Raw genomic sequence first — 25,588 nt, forward strand, 5'->3', positions numbered from 1 at the left:
TTAAAATATGGCAAATGTCAAAAATTGGTAGGAGTCAACAAAAACATAGATTTTATTCCCTACCCAAGCTTTTCCCTACACAGGCCCTTATAGGGGGATATCCTGTGTAAATGGTGAGATTTTGACAGATTTGTTTTCATAATAATGGACACCTGAGGTTTTATGTTAAATCTCTGTGGAATCTCAAACAACTCCTGTGCTTTAAAACTGAATCTCTTTTGTCATTTAGTTTGACTTTAAATGCCAACTGCTATTGCATAGTTTTTGTGAGTATTTTATCACCCTGGTCAGTGAATAAGGATACAGATTAGACCTTACCAGAGCATTTTAAATGTATTACTGCTTTTTAAACACTGATAACCCCCATTTAGTGACTAGTTAGCCATACAGGCATTCATTTCAGTAGACAAACACTAGTCATGCATAGCATATGTAACATATCAGTTTTAGTATGTTGCTACTGCTGCAGTAATTCCTACAGACCTTCTCTCAGGCATTCTCAAAGACACCTAAGGAATAAATACCAACTCTTACCTGCCCCCTTTCCCAACCCTTACCTGCCCACCACCCACCCTCCCCCCTTTCCCAACCCTGGACGGGCCACCACCCACCCTCCCCCTTTCCCAACCCCCACTGCCCACCACCCACCCCTCCCCCTTTCCCAACCCTTACCTGCCAGGGGGGAACCCTCCCCCCTGGACGGGTGGTGGGTACCTGCCCACCACCACCCTCCCCCCTTTCCCAACCCCCACCTGCCACACCACACCCTCCCCCCTTTCCCAACCCCCACCCACCTACAATGAACTGGAATGGTACCTTAAGCTTCTAAAAATCAAATACAGCCTCTGTAACATATTGACTGACTGTTTAGGTGCCAGTCAACAACTCAAGGTCATGATGCACAAGGTTCCCCTAGGTAACCTAAAAAATATATCTGAGTATTTATTATTCAAAACAACTTTTCAAAACTTTTAAAGTGATTGTGTAATTGGGCAGACCAACCATGATAACCGGATGAGATATCCATAACTGATCATTTTAGCACAGGGGTGCTGCTACCATCTAGTTTTACAGCTGGAATGGGATTTAAGTATCTGTAAGTCGCCTTGGAGAAAGGCATCTGCTAAATAAACAAATAACAATAATTAAGTGGTGAAGTGACTGGCATCCCCTAATGGGGCAGCCTAATTTCCTGACCTTCACGTCTAGCTTTAGCCTCACTCTTTTGTTATTCTATCTGCTTTATTTTCTGCAGACTAATCCATCTTGAAGATAAATATCACACTAATGCACGAGGCTTGCCCCTCATTGCTGCAGTCCATGAAACAGCTGTGCCTGGCTCACCCTTTGAAACTGGGTAAACAAGCAGGAGTGTGTGGTATCAGGTGACTATTTTAAGCAGTTTCTTTGGAAAACCCATTTGAGTTTTCAGAACTGGCACAGGAGTGGAAACTTTTATAAGCCTTACGTGGACAGGTCTGCACTTTTCTCATCAACTGCTGTTAAACCCTGGTCCCATTCCCTAGTACATGGGATATCCAAGTATGGTTTAATGCATGCTAACTGAGGGGGTTGATGCGGCCCCTCTGTAAGGTGCCGCTGTTGTGCTGTGTGTGGAAATGATCTGTGGGTCGTGGAGCTTGTGGATGACCTTTAAGGCTCAAACAAGTCCACGTGCCTCTGCTGCTCCAGCTCTCGGTTGTACCGCTCAATCTCACGGTTGGCCTCCTCTACATACTCATCAATAAACTGCTCCATCACTGAGAGGGCAACGATGTAAGGAAAACAGTTGTGTACTCAACAGACCTTAAACACCAACATGAACAGGAACTACAGTAACGATCTACTTTCCAGTGCAGCAACTGTTACTTGCACAGGTCTTTTCTTCTCAAAGTTTTTATAGCAGCACTACAGGTGAATGGTAACCAGTGTACCGTTCTTCAAAGGTTACTTAAATAGAAAACATTTGAAAGGATACATGGATGGAAGTCCATTTTCTCTCCAAAGTAGTTCATAAACTGGGTCCCGTTGTAAAAGTACCCAGCCGGGAGGGGTTCCAAGTGTCTCTTCACCTGAATGGAATACAGATGCAGGAGGAGGACAGGTTCACATTAGAAAACGTTCTAAAGTGTATTTCTTGAATGGGTCAGTATGGCAGGATTTCATGTTGGAACTTGCTAAAAGACAGCCTTACTTTAAACTCAGAGTACCAGTAAGATGGTTATTTGATCCTACACTACAGTAAGGCCATGTAAATAATGTAAAGAAGGACAAGTCGAAATAAATGAACCGAGTCAGTGAAGTACAGGCCCTCTGCTTCACGCTTTGTTAATTTGCATGAACATTGAATTTCATATCTGTTGTGTGTATGTGGTCATCCTCCAGCGATACTCACATGAATGCTCTTGATCTCCTGCATTGTCAAGATCGCGTGTCTCTTCAGGGCTTTCTTTGGAGGTTTCTGTGAGGAAATACTGATATTGGCAAATTATCTTTTGTAGGAAAGACGGTTTTTGTTATCAGCATTCTGTTAACTATACTTTAATCGTGACAACATTTAATATAATGTAATTTATTAGCAAGGAGCCGGGATACCCAAACCATGGTTAAATTCTAAGTACCTCAAGTACAGTAACCATTAACCAATAACTTGTCCTACTGAAACATATATAGCGGCATTTCTTACTGTTATGCAAACCTGGTTATTTCTTCCATCCACTATGTGGGGGAAGATCAACGGCTATACGCTTTTCAAGGACAGAAAAGTCACCAGGATGTGATAAATGAATGAATACAAAGTGAATCTAAACAAAAAGCAGAGCATATTAATGAAGATGATACTTCATGCTAGTTGCTCATTGGTACTACTGGCACTAATTCGATGTCTGAGTTGTTTATTTCTGGTTGGGGTGTGTTTTTCCTTTGAAAGCATATCGTAGCATATTGCCATTTTCTTTCGAAAACAGAGGTCAGCTGGGGACACGACCTCGAAGGGAAATGATTGTCATTCTCTTTCATGGAACCAGGGTTATGGTAATAACCTAACATTCCGAATGGGATGCTGTACCAAAGCTGTCGTGGCTCCAGATTACCGACAGTACAGCCTCACGGCGATAACCTCAGAGCACACATGATGCCTAAGAGCATGCCACCTGCAACACCCTAGAGCCCAGAGGGGGTCTCGCTCGGTTTGCAACATCAAGGCAGTAAAAACATGCAAATGTATGACTACCTGTCCATGTAGCAGCATTGCATAACTCATCTAAGGAGTCGCCTTGAAGGAAAACCCACAAGTTGCCTGGCCCCTGGTAGAATGGGCCATAATGTCCCCCAGTAAGGGGGTCCACCTGTTCATAAACTAAGCATATTAGCATCTGCCACCCAGTGCGCTAGACATTGCTTCGATAGGGTCTGACCTCTAGAGCGGGACCCATAGCAGACAAACAGCTGGTTGGACTGTCTCCAGTCCTATCCAGGTAACAGTGCAGAGCCCGAACTGGGCATAGCGTGTGCTGTCGGTCCTCCTCTGACTCGTGCAAGTTTCTGAAAGTTTCTAAAACCACTGGTTGGTTAATATGGAATGGAGATACCACCTTTGGCAAAAAGGCTGGATTTGTTCTTAATGTTAAACCCGTGAGTCATTTCCAGTGAAAGCCATACATGTGTCATCGATGGACAGCGCACGAAGCTCACTTACTTGTCTGGCAGACGTAATGGCTATTAAAAACGCCACCTTGAAGGAAACAGGGCGCAGTTCTGCTGATGCCATGGGCTCGAATCGGGGACCCATAAGGAACCGCAGTACCAGTTCTAGATCCCACTTGGGGACCATACTTTTCATGGGAGGACAAAGCCTCCGAGCCCCTTTAAGAAACTTCACTGCCAGGAAATGTGCCCCAGGGGACACCGAGTCAATTTTATCGTTGCACACTGATATTGCTGCCACGTATACCTTCAAAGTGGACGCTGATTTTCCTGCGTCAAACAGGTGTTGTAAGAAGGTTAATATCGTCTCAATAGGGCAGGTCACAAGATCGTGACCTTCGGCAATGCACCAGTCTTGGAAAACTTTCCATTTGTATGAGTACTGGGCTCTATTGCTCGGTGCCCTAGCACACTGTAGTGTTTCTACTGCTGCTTCTGGCAAGCCTCGTCTGAACAGACGGCTCTGTTCAGCGGCCAGACCCAGAGTTGGAGCTGGGCTGGGCTCGGGTGCCATAATAGCCCCTCCGTTTGGCTCAGGAGGTCCTTGCGCAGTAGGAGCTGCCATGGCTGACCTGACAACATGTCAGAGAGGAGAGCAAACCAGGGGCATCTCGGCCATCTGGGTGCAACCAGCAAAACCTGTGCTCTCTCCACCCTGATCCTCTCTAGTGTCAGGGGTAATAATGGTAGCGGAGGAAATGCATACAACAGCCCCTATGGCCAGGGGTGAGCTATCCATTCCGAGCTGTCTGGAGCTCTTCTGGACAGGAGGTATGCTGCCTTGTTGTCCACACCTGGGAGGTGAACCACCCTGATGGAAAGCAAGTTTCTGTGTGTCCAGGACAGGAGTCTGTGCGCTGCGTGGTGAAGGCCCGGCAAGCGCAGGCCACCTTGGTGGTTTATGTAGGCTGCCACTGTAGTATTGTCTGTCCGGACCAGCACATATTTGTGCACTAACTGCTGGCGAAAATGAGATAATGCCAGGTTCACTGCTTGCAGCTCTTGGGCATTTATGTGCGCTTGCTGCCAATGTCCCTTCCACTGACCTTATTACTCTCCCATTCCAGACCGCTCCCGAGGCCAGGCTGGAGGCATCTGTAGTGACCACTTCCCTTCTGTGAGGGGATCCGAGGCGCAGATTGCCAGGACAAAGCCACAAATCCGGTGTCTTCCAGCAGTGTCTGGACACTCGCATCAGCCGGTACTGATCTCGGACTGGGTGCACCTTGAGCGTATTTACCCAGGCTTGAAGCGGGCGCATTCTCAGCAGCCCTAGTGGAAGGATTCCCGAGGCGGCTGCCATCAGCCCCAACAACCTTTGATATATTTTGACCTGTAGGAGAGTCCTCTCTGAATAGGGAGAGTGTTGCTTCCAACGACCAAATCCTGTCTTCCGACAGTAAGGCAAGCATGCTCACAGAGTTCAGTTTGATTCCCAGGAACACTGTGGACTGAGATGGTACAAAGTTGCTCTTCTGTTGATGTACAGAGAGCCTTGGGGCGTAGGCGTCTTGCAGGTCGATCGATGTGAACCAGTCGCCCGGTTGGACGGACTGGAGAATACTGTGCTATCAACATGTTGAACTTCCTCTGTTTGAGGACAAATTGAGGACCCTGAGGTCCAGAACAGGTCTGAAACTGCCGTCCCTCTTGGGCACCAGGAAGTACCTGGAGTAAAAGCCGCTGAGGGCATTGCTTGGGTTTACCAAGCGCACAGCGTTCTTCTGTTGAAGATTTGCAATCTCCTGTTGAAGGAGTATCGTGCTCGCTGGTTCGATGGTGGTGAGGAGCACACCCTTGAAGGGTGGCGGACCTAAGCGGAATTGTAAGCGTATCCGTGTCTCATTATCGATAGCAGCCAGGAGTCCTGGGTGCAAACTCGCCATGGGTCGTTTTCTTGGGTCAGTCCGGTTGTGAGGGTGGTTGATGGCAGCCGGGGTCCCTCAGGGGCGGTCTCCCCTGGGCTTGGGAGGGGGCAGGTCTTTCTTAGACCCTGGCCTCGGTCTTCAGCCGGAGAACCGGTTACCCCTAGCTGGCAGTGGTCCCTTGGCGCCGGCTCTTCCTCTGCCTGCTTGCTTGTTCTGGGATAGAGGGCAGCGTTCGAGCCCAGTTGCCCCTGCAGGCTGTGAAGGCCATTTTGAGTGCTGGCGGTAGACAGGAAGGCGGGAGAACTTCGAGGCGACCTCCGTGGCCTTGTGGGACCTCTCAGGGCTCACATCAATGGTCGCCCCCAAACGTTTTCCAAGGTGTAATAGGGGCATCCAATAACGCCACCTTCTCGGTCTCTACCACCTTGGCCTTAGTTAGCCACAGGTGTCTTCGGGTGGCTACCAGCGCCACTAGAGACCTGCCTGATGCATGACTAAATTCGCCCATTCGGTCGGTCATCGCCCTTGTTACCCCCAATAGCTCCCCTGTGTCCATCTCCATTGCCTTCTCCCGCAGCCTCTCAGCCAGCTGCGTCTGGTACAAGACCAGTATGGCCATACCACTGGCCGCTCTAGCTGACAGTGCCGTGAACGCGTATGCCTTTTTTATCATCGCGTCTGTTGTTCTGCACGGCTTGGAAGGGCAGGTAGTGTCTTGTCCCCTTTGGTAAGGGTGGACCCCTGCACCAGTACTGTGACTGTGTCCCCAATGGTGGGGAACGTGCCTAGACCTGCTTCTTGGGCTCCTGCGGTGTGTAGCAGGGCCTCTGCTGTTCTAGAGGCTGAGGGGGTGGATGCTGAGTTGCTCCAGGACGAGCGCACCAGCTCAAGAAAGTCCTGGCATAAGGGGAGGCATGCTGTGGATGCCCCATCTGTTTTATGAAGCTGTACCCCTTTCCCTCCTGCTCTGCTGGCCAAGGAACGTCCGTGGCAGCAGCTGCTCGCTGCATCAAGGCCCAGAACTCCTCCCTCTGTGATACATGCGGAAGGGGAAGTATAGAGCCCCCCGCTGTGGCCTGCCTAACCGACATGGCTGGTTTGGACACGTTCAACCTTGAGGCTGTGAACGACAGCTCGCCTGGATGGTTGGGACAATCTGCCCTGAGATTTTAATATGGTCTCCAGCATGGTTTGCTGAGCTCTCACTGTCTCCGCCAGCACATGGAAATGGGGCTCAGCCAAACTATGGCATTTCTGTAGTGAGCCCGACGGAGAGCGCCTGGGGAAGGAGAGCAGTACCTCCTGAGTGACCGCCTACCTCCTGGGGAACGTCCCCTTGAGCGGTGTCGTCTGAGAGGGGACCATCTCGCCTCTATGGATGGATATCTGCGCCTTTGCACCGGTGGCAGAGAGAGTGACGGTGATCCAGGAGTGTCCCTGGTCACCGTGCCAGGCAGGGTTCTTGAGGACCTTTGGGTGGGGCCCTGAGCCACCGATCTCATTCTCCCTTGCTGTGGGGAAAGAGACTCTGCTGGGGAGAGGGCTGCTCTTCTGCGCTTAGTTCTTCTTGAGAACTTGCGGCAGGAAGAGCAGTCCAGCTCGCCTGCCAGCGTCATGGCCACGTGGTCTGTCCCTAGGCACCTGGCGCAGGTCAAATGCTCGTTCTGTTTGAGGAGCTTTGCTGTGCACTGGTGGAACCCAGCGGAGGATCCAGTGGAGCGCACTGACATGGCGCGGGCTGTGCCGAGCGACACGTCGGTGCCGAGTACAATAAACTGGTGCCGAATAACTGGCGTCTGTGTCGGTGTCGAGGATGCACCTATCGGTGCTGGTGCCCAGAGAGCGCAAATGAAGCCGGGCTGATAATAAGAACCGAGTATATCGGCTTTGGCGTCGAGAACACACGGTCGGAACCGCGTCTATCAGTGCCGAGGTCGGTGCCGAGGGAGAGCGCAGTTGATGTCGAGTGGTCGGTGCCGACGGGTAGCGCGGTCGGCGCCAAAGATGGTCACACCGATGCTGAGTCAATCGGGGCGGGGTAGGCGCTGATTCAAGCAGGAAGTAGGTGGGTAGAAGCGCGGTCGATGCCGAGCTGTGCAGCCAATTCAGTTGGCGTGGACGACGAGGGCAAGCGCAGCCACGTTAGAAAAGCCCAAGGCTTGAGAGGGGCGCAAGGCCCGAGCTGATTTTTTTGCTTTTTTTTTGGTTCGCTGTGGCTGATTAAATCGGCGTAGAGGACGACGCCGTGAGCCCGTGGGGTCTCCTTACTGCACCACACAGCTCCCAACACGGTATGGCAACTACATAAGGCCTTGTGTAGTGAAAGCGTAATGGCCGCATACCAATCTCAAAAAGAGGATTCGAAACCAGCTCTAGTCAGTAAACTGATGCGAGAATTTGGCAGGAGCACTCTCAATAACGCTCAGAAGCGCGATTCTACCATGGATGATTAAATTTGACAGCATTAAACCTACAAATCAGCCAAATTCGGACAAAGACAGCACAAAGCAATCTGTGACCTGTCTCAGTGAAGTGAGAGAGAAAATGGCGATATGTTACTGTGAGGACGTCCATCTTCAGCAAATGAGGTGGGAGGGACTTCCCCCTCACAACAGGGCCCTGATAGAGCAGCTTTTTTACATATGCTCAGTGATTGGCGGTCAGAGAGGGCTCTTCCCATTTGGTAATGGTTGTCATTCCACTGAAAGGGAACTCATTGTGCTAATTACAGAGCTTTGACAATCAAGCACCATATCTCTCAACACAATATTACTTTACACTTTCAAGCCATTTTTAAATACGATAGTAAATGGACCCACTGTTGAACTGCAGTTCAACAGGGGCGAGCTTTAAAAGGAAAGCCAGGCTGCTGTTACCTGATTGGCACACTGTCTGAGCCAGCCCCTCAAAGTCTCCTCACTCAGACAGGTGCCGTCAAACACGATAAAGCAGTCACAGGGCTCCCTCCTGCTGGCCCCATTCTGAGAAGGGGGGCAGGGCCCCTCTTCCACAGGGAGCAGGCTCAGGCTGTTGGTCAGGGTGTGGTGGCTCACTTCAACGACCTTCTCAGAGTCTGGCAAATGAATAATATGGGATTTAATTGCTGAGGTATTATGTTTATATATTGAGACACCCTGTCCAGGCAGCAAAAAAAAAAAATACAAAGTACTATTAGGTCTGTAGCACAATAACGATCACATACGTATATACTGTTCTAAATATATCATTGAATATATACAATACAATAATTGAATATATTAAATTTAATTAATTAAAATAGAACGGAAAGGTCAACTGGATGATTTGAGACCAAAACTTACTTAAAAAAACTAAATTGGTGACTTATTTAAACATATAACACATTTAAATGAGAAAATTCAACAGGAATAAAAGATATATACAGTACCAGTCAAAAGTCGGAGTACACTTGCTGGAAACTAGTTTTTTTTTTTTTTTTTAATTAACAATGTTTTACGTTTTTGTAAATACTTGAAAATGAAAACATGTTACAATATACAAAACAAAAGGAGTATCAAAGCAATGTTCAAGAAAATTGAAAACTGTCTCTAAATCTTGGATTCCTCAAAATAGCCACCCTTTGCCTTAATAACAGCCTCACAAACACCAGGCATTCGGTTAACAAGCTTCAGCTGGAAATCACCCGGCATGTCTTCCCAGCTCTTCTGCAGTAATTCCCAGAGATGTAGGGCACTTGTGGGTAGCTTTGTTTTGACTCTTCTGTCTAGTTCATCCCATACAAGTTCTATGGGATTGAGGTCTGGAGACTGGGCAGGCCAGGTCATTAGCTTGAGTTGTCCTTCACTTTCCTTCTTCGTCAAATGGTTCTTGCACAACTTTGAGGTGTGTTTTGGGTCATTATCTTGCTGAAGAATGAAGGACTGCCCATCTAGCCATAATCCTGATGGAATGGCATGCCTCTGAAGTATGCTATGATAGCCATGCTGGTTGAGCTTGCCATGAACTTGGTTAAGATCACCAACTCTGTCACCATCAAAGCAACCCCAGACCATGACACTGCCTCCTCCATGCTTGACAGTGGAAACCACACATGCAGAACTCATCCGCTCACCCTCTCTGCGTCTTACAAATACTCGGCGGTTGGACCCAAATATTTCATATTTTGACTCAACAGTCCATAAGATTTTGTGTTTTTTGGCCCAGGCAAGTCTCTTCCTCTTATTCTGCACTATTAACAATGGTTTCTTTGCAGCAATTCTTACAGTTGGGCCAGCTTCACGCAATCTCCTCTGAACAGTTGATGTTGAAACATCTGTACTTCTAGCAGCATTTAGCTGAGCTTGTATTTCAGGGGCAGTTAATCGCCAGTTTCACAGACTTGTGACTCGAATGAACTTGTTCTCTGATTCTGAGGTCACCCTTGGCCTGCCTGACCTTGTTCAGTACTCATGAGTGCCAGTTTCTTCAAATTGTTTGATGGTCTTGTTCACAGCAGTTACAGACACTTGCAAAGTTCTTGCGATTTGTCTTAAAGATTGACATTCATTTCTTAAAGTAATTTTTTTTTTCTTTGCTTAACTGAGTGTATTTTGTCAGTCTTCTCCCTTACATTCAGGAATGACAAACTTGTGCCTGTGCTACCTATATTTATAGTAATCATGGACCCTCACCTGTTAACAATAATTGGTGACAAAAGGTTAATTAGGTAACATGCTAGCTAACTCACAAAACATCTAACAAAGACACTTTTATACTTAGGCCAGTGTTCTAACACTGTGTTATACACATTTCAGACTTTTAACTGACTTGGGCTTCAGACTGAAATCCCCTTGCTTTGGGTGACCATTTCATTGAAATTGACAAGATTTACATTTTCATTTTAAAATCACATATGATTATCAGCTTATATAAGTACACATATCATATAATGAAATATTAAGTGTTTATTATTATAGACAAATTTATACATTTAAAAGCACAGATAATCATGAAAAACCTGGTTTCAAGCAGGTGTACTCAAACTTTTAACTGGTATTGTAGCTCAGGAAAGCCTTCTGCTTTGAATAAAAATAATAATAATAATCTTCACATCCTCCTCTGATATCCTAGTCCAAGTACAAAACAAAAGCATTACTTTTACCTGAAAATCTGACCATACCCCGAATGTTGTACACATTTCCAGTGATGGGATTTGGTTTCAGTGTCGATTTTAATGCTGTGAAAGAGCAAGCTTAATTACATGTATGTAAGGATTGAAATATACATGTACTCTTCTCAATAATGCAAGGAATAGCTAAACAAAACATACATTAGGAGTAAAGTATTACATTGAAACAAAGTATTATGGCAATACCACATTAAATGATTCATTATCAGACCAGAGAAGCTAAGTAAGATCAGGCTAGTAATTTCGGAGGGGGACCGTGGTAAGTGCTGCATGAAGTTCATTTGGTGGATGAATAGAGGGCGCTCTATTGGCCAGAACTCAACCAATGTATGCGCTTGCTGTGATTGTAGGGTGTCGGCCTTAAGAGAAGAAATGAAAGAGTTTACCTTTACAGCAAGTCATGAAGCGTGGCTTATCCAGAGCTCGACGGAAGCGTACAGTGATCTGGGTCATGGATGGACAGACAGGTCCAGAACTGAATTTGCCATCACTCCTGGAAGAACATCAAATTGAAATAAAGTTACTTTGATCTGGTAACCTTGTAGTTAAATTAGTTTATTCAATGTATTTTTCTTATTTAAAAAAAAGATATAAAGGAACACAGGAAAAGCTCAAAAAAGAAACATTTTTTGAAAAAGCAGAGTAAGCAATTACAACATTAAAGTACACAGCACAGACATATCAGATTAAGAAAAGCGTGCTTAAATATTTCAATGCAGGAAATCTAACTGTGCCAGCAGGTTTACAAAAAGTAAGAAAAAAGATGACAGGTGGAAAGCAGTAACAGACTGATAAATATGGCCTTACTCACCAGCCAGGATACATTAAATATCGTGATCTTAGCAGCCTGGGCTCTGTAAAACTGCTCCCAGATAAAATCATCTCTACGTCTTCACTCCTGGATGCAAGACAGTTTTACAATGAAAGTTTTTTTTTTTTTTTTAAGTATTTCTCTGCCTCATTACACTTACTAGGATTTGCACCTTGGTCCAGGTAATGGTGGAATATTTAAGTGTCCCCCTCCATCATAAAAAACAAGTATATTAATAACATACATCCCCTGCCATGGCTGTTAACATAAAAACAGAGCTGTAAGTATCATGAAAAACAGATAATCACAAGTAACACTGTGGTGATCTACACAGACAGACTGACAGGCAGAGACAGACGACTGACACATGCATACATATTCCCCCCACCTCTTTACTTGTGAGGATAAACAATAGTTCTATATGGGTAACACAAAAACAAGCAATAGGTGAGGGAAGACAAAACACTGAGGGACCAAGTCCAGAGTTGCTAATGTCTTTAATCACAAATTGATTAGTTTTGTGTTACCCTCAAAGAACCATCATGCTTTCTGTTTATATCACACTATTTACTTATTATGATATATTTAATGAAGTCATATAGTTTTACTTTACAGATTAAACATTTCTGTTTCTGGGGGAGCAGGCAGGCAGCAACAAGACAACTTGAATGTCGGGAGATATGGAACCTGCTCTCGTTATCTCCAACCTTTTGTCTCTCACCGGGTGACGGCTCCCTTCTCAGCAAGGATGAAGGCTGCTGTGGGGTTGGCAGCTCGGATGAGGTGCTGGAGCTGGAGGAGCAGGGGATGTGTGTGCTCGCCGGTCAGGCCAGTGAATACTACACTGCTGACCACACCTGCAGTGTGGAAACAAGAAAAGCAAGCTCTGGGATTGCCTGGTACAGACTACCTCAGGATAGACACAGATTCCAATCATAGGGTTTAGTAAAAAGGTACACATACAGTACAACATGCATTTGTACAGTGTGTTTTATGGCACTGGATCTAATCATTTAAGATTAACTAGCATCAAATGTACTGATTTCACGATTAATAATAATACAAAACTCAGATGACAATGGACTCTTACCAAGTGGTTCTTATTGAAATTACTCAAACATTGTCAACTGAAATGCAGCTCCTGAACTCACAGTCATAGCACCATAACAGACAACAGTATTTGAGCTGCAATAAGAATCACTCAGAATGATTGCAAACACCATAAAATAGTAATAGAACAGGAACACAAAACAATGCTATCATGTTTTTAATTATAGAACTTTTAGGCACCCAAGGAGCAGCAGGGGATGCACACGTACCTTGAGAGCACTGTTCCAAGAACTCTAGAAATAGAAATCTAAAGGTAAAAATGTATATATATATCTATATTTATATATATATATATAATATTTATTATATAAATATATATCTATATATATTATAATGTAATAAAACAGTCATTTGACTTCATGGCATTTTGCTACAAGTTTGGACATTAGATTTACAGCACACTGGTGCATGTTTTTTTTGTTTTTTTTTCACATATAAAAAGTAGTAACAAAACTTGGAAGTTAAGATGTAATATATAATGCCAACCCTGTATAAATAGCTTTTCCATCACGGCTTGGGAACGAGCAGCCTGCTCTGACAAAGTCAGTTAACACAGTATCACCAGCTCTGGCTTTTAGTGCGCGCTGATCAGGGTTTTTCAAAGGGCAGCCTCACTCAACTGCTTTCTTCAGGTTACAGATAACAAACTCAACACACCAACTAATCCTCTAATACGAGATCTAATTTTGAAACAGTGGGGACATGCCAGGGTGTATTAATAATACAAGCACAGGGAAGCGTAACCCTTAAAGCCGGTAAAGGAGAAAAGTCAATCTGTTCTTACACTGCACGGCAGAGCATGGTGACCCTTGTCCTGAAGCTTACTCAGCACAAGCCTATTAGCTGGATAAATAAAATCTAAACAAATATATGTTTGTCTGTTATCTCTGTGAACAAGAAAGAAAGAAAGAACATTGCTCAAAATAAGCCCCTATATAATATTTGCAGAAGGTGTGCTTCACATGGGTTAGTTCAATGATTCACCTCATCCAGTAAATGCCAGAGTAATCTAAACAAGCTCTCAACTCTGATGCAGGTGTTGTGCTTTCCAGGTGAGGATGGCCAGAGCTAATTCAATCAATCAATCTTTACTTTATATAGCGCCTTTCACAGTGGACCACCATCACAAAGCGCGTTACAAGATGCAGTAACAATGCATCCCGTAACACATGAAAATCATACAGGATCTCTCCCGTCATAGTTAGCCATGGACCAGATGTTTTGAAACAAGGTGAACCCACACATAACGTGGCAAACTGAAAGCTGATCCTGACCTCTCATTTGAGACTCATATTAGGGAAGTCAGAAAATAATCTTTTTACCATTTGAGAACTATAGCCATACTTAGACCAATTATTTCTGTATCTGATGCCGAGAGACTAATGCATGCCTTTGTTTAATCTGGAATTGATTACTGTAATGCACTTCCCAAAATGTGTGGTATCCCGCTTGCAGCTTGTTCAGAATACTGCCGCTAGAATTCTGACCAAAACCAGGAAAAGTGAACATATTACCCATGTTTTAGCCTCTTTACACTGACTCCCTGTGCAGTATAGAATTGATTTTAAGATTTTGCTGTTAACTTACAAGGCCCTGGATGGATTACCACCTAGTTATTAGCAGGAGTTACTGACCCCGTATCTTCCAAACCACACTCTTGAGATCACAGGATGTGGGGCTGCTGGTTATTCCTAGGGTCCACACGGGAGGTAGGACTTTTTTTTGTAGAGATCCGAAATTATGGAATGCTTTTCCCTCATTTGTCAGGGAAGCTGGGACCGTTACAGTTTTCAAGTCACGACTAAAAACACACTTTTATAAAATGTTTTTCTTATCTTAATGGGTTTTAATGTAACTTTAAAATTGCTGCTTTTGTATTGTGTGTACACTGTTGTTTAAATCTGTTATTTAAATGGTCTGATTGTGGCAGTAGTATCTGTGACATGCTATACAATTGTATTGTGGTTTGTTCTTTTTTTCTGCTATGTACTGTATAGTGCTTTGCTATACTTTTGTATAAAAAGCGCTAAATAAATACAATAAATAAATAAATAAATAGGGTGTTGCTCTAACATAGGGCCCCTCTTTAATACATAGGTGAAAATCTTCTATTTGCAAAGGCTGCTTATCATTTTAGAGAAGTCAGTGAACAGGTGGATCGCAGGAGTCACAGTAGACACTAGACATTGTGCTCAGTGTGGCAAACACAAAGACACGGGACAACGAATAGGAATGGTACAATGCTATTTTTCCCTCATGATAAGTTTTTTTCAATGTTTTTAAAAAAACTAGCATTGTCTGAACTTGGGGGACAGGGGGACAGACTGAAGCACCCAAAAAAGAGAACGAATACATTACACATACAGCTATGGCCAAAAGTTTTGCATCACCTAGAATTTTAGGACTGAGAAAAAACAAAAAACTACATGAGCATAATTTAGATATTTAACATCATGTACTCAAGGAAACTACAAAATTATATTGCAAAAGTCTACCTTATGTCAAGGGTGATGCAAAATGTTTGGCCACTGCTGTACAAGGGATGCTTACATGTGAGGTGTAATTTAGTTAGTTTACAGATGAAGTAGCTTAAAAGGCTCTAAATACCTATGCTCCATGTAGCTGCTGAGCGGATCCACACAGGCTGTCACTGCGCCCACGGAGAAGGTAGACTGAACGTCAGGGTCAGGGTGAGCCTGCACGGCCTGCACAGCGTCGATGGTATCTGTGTATCTGAAGCAGAGAGAGTGAGAACGTGAGAGGTGACAGCGTGGTACAGGCAGGGAGCCAGCTGGCACAGCCGGGGCTCAGGACAGGACTGCGGATTCTCAGAAACCCCCCCTCGAACCTTACCAGCATGGGCCTTCGCCTGAAACCTGGGGGACCCACTTTACAAGAATAAATACATATTGTACACCCAAGATAAGCTTGTATTTTGTGTCATGTTTTGTTCTCTCCTCTAAGTGGGTTTTACATTGCGTTTGCTGACAGGAAAAAGATTCCACACAATACCACTACTGCTCAGTACAGGACTCCATAGAAAAAAAAAAAAACACTTAATATCTGTAGCAGGACTGTACTATACACAAAAGTACACTCCACCCTATTGCTGGGAGAATATTCCCCCAGTAGAAAGGAAGCTATTGCACCAGCAAAAACCTGCATGCATTATGTGCTTTAATGCTGCACAAGTTAATTTGTGGAAGACTATGCATCGACTGCCAAGCAGTACGGGAGTAAACAGACATTATCAAGACATTATCATTATCATCATACACTCAGTGTGCCACCTCTGTAAACTTCAGTAGGCGTTGATGTGAGATTGGAACAGCATTTCTCAGCTGTCCAGAGGACACCCTTGTGATGCAAAGGTGCTTTTTTGTTATTACAACCTTAAGAGAACATATACTTCACTTGACAGAGCACCGACATTCAGTTTAAACACATCTGGACATAGGAATCTCCATTGTACACGTACTGTAGAATATATAATAATAATAATAATAATAATAATAATAATAATAATAATAATAATAAAACAGACAAGTGGACACCACTGCTCATCTTACTGCAGTGCTAAGAGATGCAGATTAACACATCAATGAATTGCAAATCAAACTTCTATAGGTGAGGATTTTCATTAGAACTGTACAAACTAGTGGCAGAATGTATTTTGTTCTTGAACAATTTGGTAAAAACACAGATCCAAAGTAAATTAGCTGTTAAGGACAGCCACCCAGCATGCCAATAAATGAATGTGGGTAGGGCTTGCCAAACTGATGACATAAACGGCACCTAGGACACACAGCATGCTTTTTAGATTCCCTAATCAAGCTGGCATGTACTGGCAACAAGGACTCACACAAGGGATGTTCCCACAGTTTGAGTTGAGATGCAAGACAACATTACATTTGGAACAGACAACCCATAGAGAGTCTTTGTTCAGTCTTTGAACAGTACTTGCATAAGAATGAGCTGATGCTTCAGCACATACCCAGGAGTGATCACTAGCAGTCTCAGTCTCTTCTGTGTGTAGGCTGATTGTCGAGCACTGCGGCCCCGTTGGCTCTCAAGGACACTTGACAGGTAACACTGGAAGTTCACGGCACTGAAATAATCGCAGCCATCAGGTGCTTGCCTATAAATCGCCCACCTGAAAACAGCACAGTAATGTGAGCACACAAGGACAGTCATGTTCTAATTCTACATTAAATAATATGTTACAAATACATCATATGCCTTATTTATTCCGTAGTATAGCTCAATGTATTGTTATATTCCTTATGGATACAATATTTTTTTAGCATAGGATTTTTTAGTGGGAGGGTGGGGGGGGGAGGAGGAATTTTTGTTTTTTTTTTTATTTAGGTGGGGGGCGGGGCGTAGGAGCGCAGTGGGGGGTTATAAAGGGGCTGTGGGTGGAAGCGGGACGGTTGTATTTTTTTTAGGCTGTTTTAGTACGGGTCTTTTTTATAGCCAACACCGGGGGGCGGCCGTGGGTTGTAAGTGGGTGGGGAGGGGGGGGGGTGGGTAGGGGTTTCGGTATTTTTTTTTAGCACTGGCACATAAACATTTTTTAATTATATACATATCACGAAAGGTTAAATAAAAAATAAAATAAAAACTACAAAAGGCACTAGGAATTGGGCCTACACAGTCTCTCTAAAAAAGGGGGTCTCCAACCCTGGTCCTGGAGCGCTGCAGGGGCTTCTGGTTTTCATTTCAACTGAGCTCTCAGTTACTTCATTGCACCAATTATGGGTTAATTAGTCAAGATTAGCAGATGTTCCAGATCTTTAGCCATTGATGTAAAGACACCTAGAAAACCTGCAGGATTAGTGCTCTCCAGGACCAGGGTTGGAGATCCTGATCTACTCTATAACTTGTATCTGTCTGGTTGAAAATATTTTGCTTCAAACAGTAGTTAAACTTACCGTCCATGTTCTTTGTTCAGATTTACAAGAAAGTTGCAAAGGCTGTCTTTATGGCTTCCAGGAAGCCCTGTAATGACGGTAATTACCACCTAGGAAAAAAGACAAAAGTCTGAATGAAGGTGATCACCTCCAATGTGACAGGACCCGTGTGACTCATGTTCCTTTATATTTTTAACATTTTAATCCCTAAGTGAGTGCGACACAGTCAGAAAGTGACACCAGATTACAGTACCATACAGAACCTGCATTCTTAAAAACAACAATCCCATGAGAAAAAACAGCATTCCAACGATTACGTTCAGTAGAAACACTCCTCAATGCTTTTAAAAACCAACAGGGGTGTAGCTACCTTTTCACTTTCCTCATAGATGTCTGCAGGTAAACTGGGCAGATGAAAGAGTGCACGAAGCTGGGTGCTTTTCATTGGCTCCTTGCCAACACTGCTGACTTCAAAATGCTTCATGAATCTGGAATTTTTAAAAAAAGGTTTTGAGATGAGTTTGCACAGCAACAAGCTAATAATAAAACAAAACATATCTTTCAAGCTACTAAGTAGTCTTGATTTAGAAATATATAGACCATCAAAATGAACCCACGTTTCCAGCTGTGGGAGCTCTGCAGTGGCAGCTTTAAGTTGGCATCACCTCTCACCCACTGGGATTGAATGGCTCTCGTAAAGTTTTTGCAACTTGATGTGCCTGCAAGACAGCAGACATTAAAAGCCAGTAGTGTGAAATAATTAATTATTTCTAGATCACCATGAAACACCTTTTAAATTTTCAACACAGATTTCACTGAACCCTATCACACCTTAAGCACGCAGGATGGAAAACATTCAACAGTACAGGGAAAGATGTTCTGAATTTGAGAATTACAAAAGTTACAACCACTTGATCACTTTACAATCGGAGGTCAAGGTAAGCATACATACAGGGATTTGTCCTGTGGACAACTACAGATTTTGGTAACTAAAGAAGACTTCACTTGAAATATTGACACCTTACACACATTTTTACCAATGAACACTTAGATGACTCACATGTTTGTTTGTTCTTCTGACAGTTGCTCACTCCGTACCATCTTCAACACAATTCCAGAATCATCTAACTGCTGTTTCCATGAAGCCAGCACCTGGGAAAGCAGTAAAGGAGGAGTTGGCTAGACGATTCAGTCAAAAGAAATTGTAAAGTTCTATCAATTATACCTACAGAGTGAGAACATTTAGAACAGAGCACCTTTACAAACAGAAATAGAAAGACCAAGCTGAATACACATCTGCTGGCTTTACTATCCCAGCTGGTGCCACAGTAGTATGCTTTGAATACAGTACATATTTATACATTGGGTTGCTGTAGTTCAGTCAGGTTTTGTAGTGTTATTACAAGACTGGCAATAAAAGTGTAATGAATAAGACTACAGCATCTACAGCAGGTAAAAGTAGGTTTATATAAATCATGCGGAAATCAGATTAATTAGCTTCAGAAATGTACTTTTTTATTATTATGTTGATGCTGTTATGAAATGTTTTGTTTAATTTGTGGCTTGAGAACAATGAACTCCTCTTGTGCATGAAATGCAGTTTCGCAACATGATTTACTGTCAGACACGATTCAAGAGAGAATGTAGTATCCTGGTTAGACTGCTATCTGTCTGTGTTACCTGTGAATAGAAAGCCTTGTAGCTCCTGGATTTGGGCAGCAGTGCAAAGGCGAGACAGTTGGATGTGGAGTGAAGCTGGAAGGGTAAGTGCGGGAGCAGAGGTCTCTTATACTCAATAAGGAGCACAGCAACGACATTGGGGGAGTCCTGCAACCAAGGTAAAGCATCATTAGTGGAATTCTTTTTCAGAAGAAGGTTGCGTATATTGATTTTATCAACACAAGTACTAAATGGTGTTGGCGTCAGCGTGACCTAACATTTGGGACCCGAAATATCTTGTGGCTACTTTGCCATTTTCCCACACATGGATAGCCATCTGCTTGGATTGAGATTTATGGTTCAGACTCTCATCAAATAACAACACAAATTAATCTGCTTTGCTGATTTGCTCTGATAACATGACTTGAAATAGGGAGAATACCATAACAACAAAGGTAAGCACATTTTCATTCTCCACAAGAAAAGGATTTAGCTATTACACTGTCTGGGAATGTCTGCTGAAACAGATTATTAACTCCTTCACATGATTTGTATGAGTAGTGGTTTTTAAGGAAGTTTAATGCCCATATTGTTTCAGACTTAAACACTTTATGGCCCATTTATTCAGCGCTTGTCAGGCGCGTCAGGTCCAATATATTTTCACACACGCTGTTTATTTTACATACGCTGTTTAAAATATTTTATTTCAGCGTAAAACAGGTTTAAAAGGCATTAAATCACAAAAGGACATTCAGTACTGCAACTCCAGCCAAGCCCCACCCCTTGTTCACTGTATTTTTCACTTACCTCTTTATAGACGTGCATACTGATAAATCCTCTCCTGATCACTCGTTTTATCACCAAACTCCTCAATCCACGTCATTATTTTATTACTATAACCTCTCAAAGTTCTGCAAATGTCCCCGATATTCTTCAAGCGCTAGAAGCAGAAGCAGCTATCTCCTTTTTTTTACGTCCTTGTTGTCTTTGTAATGCATGGGGATAAGAGATCCGCCTTTTTTTTTTCGGTTTCATTCGGCTCCTATCGATCTCACTCGGTCATGGTTTTCTTGGCTTTTTCCAGAGAAAAAACGGGACTACAGACCTGTGCTTTATGTCTTTTTGATGCTGTCGGACAGGGTCCGACATCGGTCTGGAATGGGAAAACTGTAATCTCAGACCTGGTCCAACATAGGACCACAAAGGGATAAGCAATCGGTTTTACTTAAAGAAGATGCCTGTCCCAGAAGCACTCGAACCTGAAGCACTAGAAGGCCTACTACTACTGATGCGGCTACATGCAGAGATTTAACTGATGAGCCAAAGTAATCTTTAATGTTCATTGCAGTACCCTCTTTGCTGACTTTCAAATCACAATGTTTTTGCCCTTGCAGGTGACTTTTTAGTGCCGACTCGCCCATGTTGCTGATGTCAAAGCTTTTCATACAACACTGGCATTGACCTTTATATCGAACGCTTTCATCTTCCTGCAGTCAGTCACCGTAGTTCTTGTTTTCAAGCAATCCTTCATTGAAAAGGCACTTGCTTGGCTTTTTTGAGTGAATTTAAAGTGTTTTGACGACGGCACTCAACTAAACACACAGCTAACTCAACCGTTATTAAGCAGCAACCACAATCTCTCCCAGCTTTGGTGAGCAAAGAACTCATAAGAGAATACACCTGACTGACAAGGCAGTGAGCCAATGCAAAAGCACAGAACAGTGCACCAAACCATGTTAGGTCATATCAGAATGGTTGTTTGAAATATATTTCAGGGGCTTAAAAAATGTGGAATGCAACAAGTAAATAAAATAAAAAAGTACTGTGACAGGGTGTGAGAGGATGTGAGCTGTAAATCTCCCTCCCGTCCCATGAGGGCGCTAAGCAGAGGTACTTGCACGCCTGTACTGAGACGGGCCGGCTTGGAGAGAGGGGCGGAAAAGGAAGGTGACCATCTTAGTGCAGGGCGGAATGACCATATTAGGGGACAAGATTCCTGTGATCAGCTGTGCTGCATTAGACTACTGGCAGGTGTGCTGAGTTGCACTGATCATGGGGTGGAGTCTCCTGGTATATAAGGGCTGTCATTTTGCAAGTGCAGGGTTTTTTTGGAAGTAACACTGAACCTGGGTTGCTGAGCCATGTGTTTGTTTGTTTGCTACGTGTTTTTGGTTTGTTTATTGTCAGGACCAGGGTTGGAGCAAGTCGTCACGACAAGGAGCTGCCGCACTACGGCCAGCACTTTCACCTTGGACACCACACACCCGCACAACTGAACTGGACACGTCAGCACCTGAGCACCTGCACTTTCCACCACCCTGAAAGTGCACAATAGAGCTGAGAGGGACACGTTCTATTGGGACATATGATTTGTATTTTTTTGTTGCTCTGGACTGCATTCCCATAAATAAAACACACCATCTACCATTGCTGGTATTGGGGTTATTTGCACCTGTACCAGTGACTCTGTGACTTTTGTTTCACCACCACACCATCACAGTACCCAATTTAAAAAAAAATAAAAATCATGACTTTTCCATGAGCCTATAATAAAATGCCAATTTTCCAGGGTATTCCAGGTTTTCAAGCAGACGTATAAACCCTGCTTAAAATAAACTCACAATCCTCAGCCCTGGCCAGTGGGAGATGAAAAAAAGATAACCTTTGTATTCAAAGATAAAAACTGTCACTGACTATATGAAGAGATGACTGGCAGTTGCCATTTATAAGCTTTCTCTTCTCTAAGCCAAGATATGGACATTGAACAACTGGAGAAAAGCTCAAAGATAGTCTGTCAAGTACCAGAGGCCACACACCCTAGAGGTTAAAAGAAATGAAGGGCTGCAGAGGTGAATAAGTGTACTTCTCTAGGTACTGTGTGCACTCTCTATAGCACTCTCAATAGCACACACACGCCTCATCTGGGTGCATGCTCTTTATCAGACAGTGTTATTAGTTACACAATACCCTTTGTGCAAAGCAGCAGCTTATTTCATTCTATTGGGAGAGCCAGAACAATGCTCCAGTTTCTTTTCCTATTGTAAGGACTTCAGAGGCTTCTTAAATTTTTTTAGAAAGCTCTCTCAGTTAAGGTTGTGTTCGATTTCGAAGGCTTGCTAAACAAAGATAAACTGTTCATTGGCCAAATTGTATTGGACCGTAGTGCCTATAAAAGTAATAGTGCTGTCATGAATTGAGGTCGCTGTGTTACAGTGCTTGCATGTTTTCACAGAGAAAGAAACTGCAACACCAGTTCTTACAAAAAAATCTAAGGCCTAAATGTAAGCTAGTATATTCTGCCCAAGACCACATTCTGATGCATTCATCACCTTAAACTGTGCAGAATAAAAACAAAAATGCTATTTATACAGTATAAACAATTTGCATTGCTTGATATGGCTTTCTACAGTTTCCAAAATGAAAAAGGCTTATACAATACATATCCAGGATGTGTTTGGGTACTGTACCTTTACAATGGATAGGCACCCTGGAACCTTTCCAACCAGAGAGTAATACCTGTTTGCTTTATTGCAATCTGCAATTAAAAATCCAACCTACCCCATCGTAAAACTTGAGTGCATTGATCAAATTCTTGGAATTCGTAACGCTGCCATAGTGAGGATGAATAAATAGAATTCCTCATGAGAAGAAACTGATTTTCCCTGAAAGAGAGAAAAGACACGTGCTTAAACAGGCAATTAATTAGAACAAATAATAAAAAGTATTATATGTAATAATAAGTGTGCTACCTTGATCTCTCTATGAGTGTGGCTTCTGTATAACAATTTTATAATAACAAAGGATTAAGAATGACTAAAACAATTGTTAGCATGTAGCTAAAAACATTTCAAGGTGCCTTCACTATCGGAATAAGGTTTTTGTGTCTTGAGGATTCTTAATAGACTGCTTGCAGTGCCCTGACTTACTGTGCGTAGTTCTCAAGAAAACTGACTTCAGTGGGTGTTTTCAGGTAAGCTCCATAATGAACCTGTAATTGACCATTTAATCAGTGGAGTACAGAAGGGCTAAGGTGTATAATGCTGTTAACACAATGACGTCCCCAATAGAAGACATACCTTCCTCTGGCCAGGCCAGCAGGCTGCTGGAGTAAATGAAAGTTGTTTCTCCTGCAGAAAGGGGCCTTCCAAGGCAGGTCTCTTCCTCCTGCTGAACATACAACTGAAGACATCATTTATGATCCCAGCCCACGTAATACATCATTTATCAACCACAGGCATTCAGCAGATTCTGAGACCCTTTGAAATTACAAATGAACATGAATGGAGCCTCATCCTAAAGCACCTACAGGGGTCCATGGGGTTGGGTACGGTTTGAGATACTGATAGCAGCTGTAGAAATCAAAATTCAATATTAGAACACTGGACAGCATGTGCAAAATGTTCTCAGCAGCCTCTGCATGTTCCATTCAAACGGTTATTACTGGTTTCCCACCACATTACTCTCCACTTAGCCACAGATTAAGGCATGGTCATTGGGGATGTTCAGTTTCAGTAGTAGTCTTGTTATAGCAGCTTACCTTTAAAAGCTGTTGTGCCTTCTCAGACAGCTTAACATCATTGTCGTCTACCTAAAAATAACGAAACAAATAATGTATAAATTAATGACACATAGTTACAGCTAATGAACCATAGCACAATGACAATCTAGATCACATACTGAGTTTCTAATATAAAAGGCCATTAGAAGCAATAACTTACGAGCCAAGAGACGTATATTGGAATGGATGCCGTCAGGATGGTAAAACAGCTATCTGTGGAAACACTGCCATCTGCTGGACAGAATAGGAAATGTAATAACCACTGAGAGGAAAACCCACGCACTCAATTGTGATCATGTGTTTTTAATTAACCAAGGTACGTCAAGCTTTTTCCCCTGAATGAACTCAGCAAGGTGTACAATGTACCACATAGCACATCCAGTGCCTGTAGATAGGAGACGTCATGATTGATTGATCAAGTTAAGAATTGCAACTAAATATGTTTAATAACAAACAAGAGAACTTGCCTTGTTCTTTCACAAAAATACAGGACTCCAGGAATGATTCTGAGAATATCACTGAACCCAAAACTCCTCCCCCTCCAAGCAAGTCTGGAATGTCATACACAGTCATGCAGGCCTAGAGAAGGGAATAAAACACAATGAAGTTCTTCTAACTGTACTGGGAAAGCGCTGACAATTTTTATAACTTAAACTCTGTATATAAACATATATTTTGCATTAAGGGAATTAAGTCATTACTTACAGTTTTGACTAAGGACCTACTGCAACCATTTTCCAATGGAACAGTTCTGAAAAACATTTATTTAACAAAAACAAGTTTAAGAAAGCATAAAGTGGAAATCTCTCTGAATGGATGCAAGTTCACAGAACCAAAAAAGCTGCCAAACAACCACTTTAATATAACATTTGCACAGTAAATAGCTTTCCGATGAACAGTAACAACAAAAAGCTAAATAAATCAACCACCCTTCCTTCATTATTTACAGCTTGAATGTAGAATGCAGTTTCGGATCTGAAGAGAAAAAAGAAATGGCAGTCATCTAAGCACACTATCAGATCAGGCTTTTTAATACACAATCAAATCACAGAAATCATGAAATGCTGAAATATTCTCAACAGTTTGCCACTAAAATGCCCGACAGGAGAACAATGTGAAAATATAAGAAGTATAGAAATGTACTGTACTGGAGGGCATTCTTGTACTGGGTAAGACTGCAGCAATCCAGGGATGACTGGAATGTCTGATTTGCCATGTCTTTTGCCTGTAAAATGAAGTACAGGCATAGTTAAATGAAAAAAATAATCATGTAGTATATGACACAAAGCTAAAAGTACTGGGAGCCTGACTTGTGGGAGCCCCTGTATATACAACAACCAGAAAATAAAGAACTGTGCAGCGGTTCTTTAAAGAATTCAATACACCCCAGAACAAGGGTCTAGTAACACATGAGGCACCAATCAATGTGTGTGCAGAAATCCAATACTATAAATCTGTGATTAGGGGTGCCAAAAGACTGGGTTTCTTTCAATGTATGGGTAAGCAGGGTCCTCACCTTGGCTGCACTAAATGTGCAAGAATAGCATTTGATACCAGCCAGAACAGCCTGGACTGTAGCTTCATATATCTGAGACAAAATCCTGCAAGTCAGAGAATATATTTTGAATACAGTTATGTTTAAAACAAGCCTGCTAGTACCATATAGCCCACTCCACAGCCGGACATGCAAATCTACATTTATTAGCATTATGGAAAAATATATCACCATGATCAAAATGATAAAACAGTAACACACATACAGATAGGCAGACAGGCAAACTGACATACTGACATTATTTACATAGAACCATGTTTCAT

The 25,588-nt window shown here is 43.0% G+C and overlaps 1 protein-coding gene across 1 annotated transcript in view; it reads right to left on the minus strand.

Moving 5' to 3' along the window:
- Positions 1–784: 784 nt before the first annotated feature.
- The window catches only part of LOC121312757 (uncharacterized protein C20orf194-like), a 39,278-nt gene continuing 14,474 nt past the window's right edge, over positions 785–25,588 (minus strand). Inside the window, 25 exon segments of the mRNA XM_041244529.1 lie at positions 785–1,760; positions 1,979–2,072; positions 2,396–2,461; positions 8,450–8,646; positions 10,693–10,767; positions 11,106–11,212; positions 11,531–11,617; positions 12,252–12,387; positions 12,850–12,887; positions 15,248–15,373; positions 16,635–16,793; positions 17,575–17,663; positions 17,924–18,041; positions 18,171–18,272; positions 18,614–18,705; positions 19,234–19,380; positions 22,771–22,874; positions 23,289–23,379; positions 23,750–23,800; positions 23,931–24,001; positions 24,238–24,349; positions 24,476–24,494; positions 24,674–24,745; positions 24,919–24,995; positions 25,287–25,371. Coding sequence (XP_041100463.1) covers positions 1,654–1,760; positions 1,979–2,072; positions 2,396–2,461; positions 8,450–8,646; positions 10,693–10,767; positions 11,106–11,212; positions 11,531–11,617; positions 12,252–12,387; positions 12,850–12,887; positions 15,248–15,373; positions 16,635–16,793; positions 17,575–17,663; positions 17,924–18,041; positions 18,171–18,272; positions 18,614–18,705; positions 19,234–19,380; positions 22,771–22,874; positions 23,289–23,379; positions 23,750–23,800; positions 23,931–24,001; positions 24,238–24,349; positions 24,476–24,494; positions 24,674–24,745; positions 24,919–24,995; positions 25,287–25,371 — 2,422 coding nt within the window. The 3' untranslated portion in view covers positions 785–1,653.

The sequence above is a fragment of the Polyodon spathula genome, chromosome 1 (assembly GCF_017654505.1).
Source record: "Polyodon spathula isolate WHYD16114869_AA chromosome 1, ASM1765450v1, whole genome shotgun sequence".
NCBI lineage: Eukaryota > Metazoa > Chordata > Actinopteri > Acipenseriformes > Polyodontidae > Polyodon > Polyodon spathula.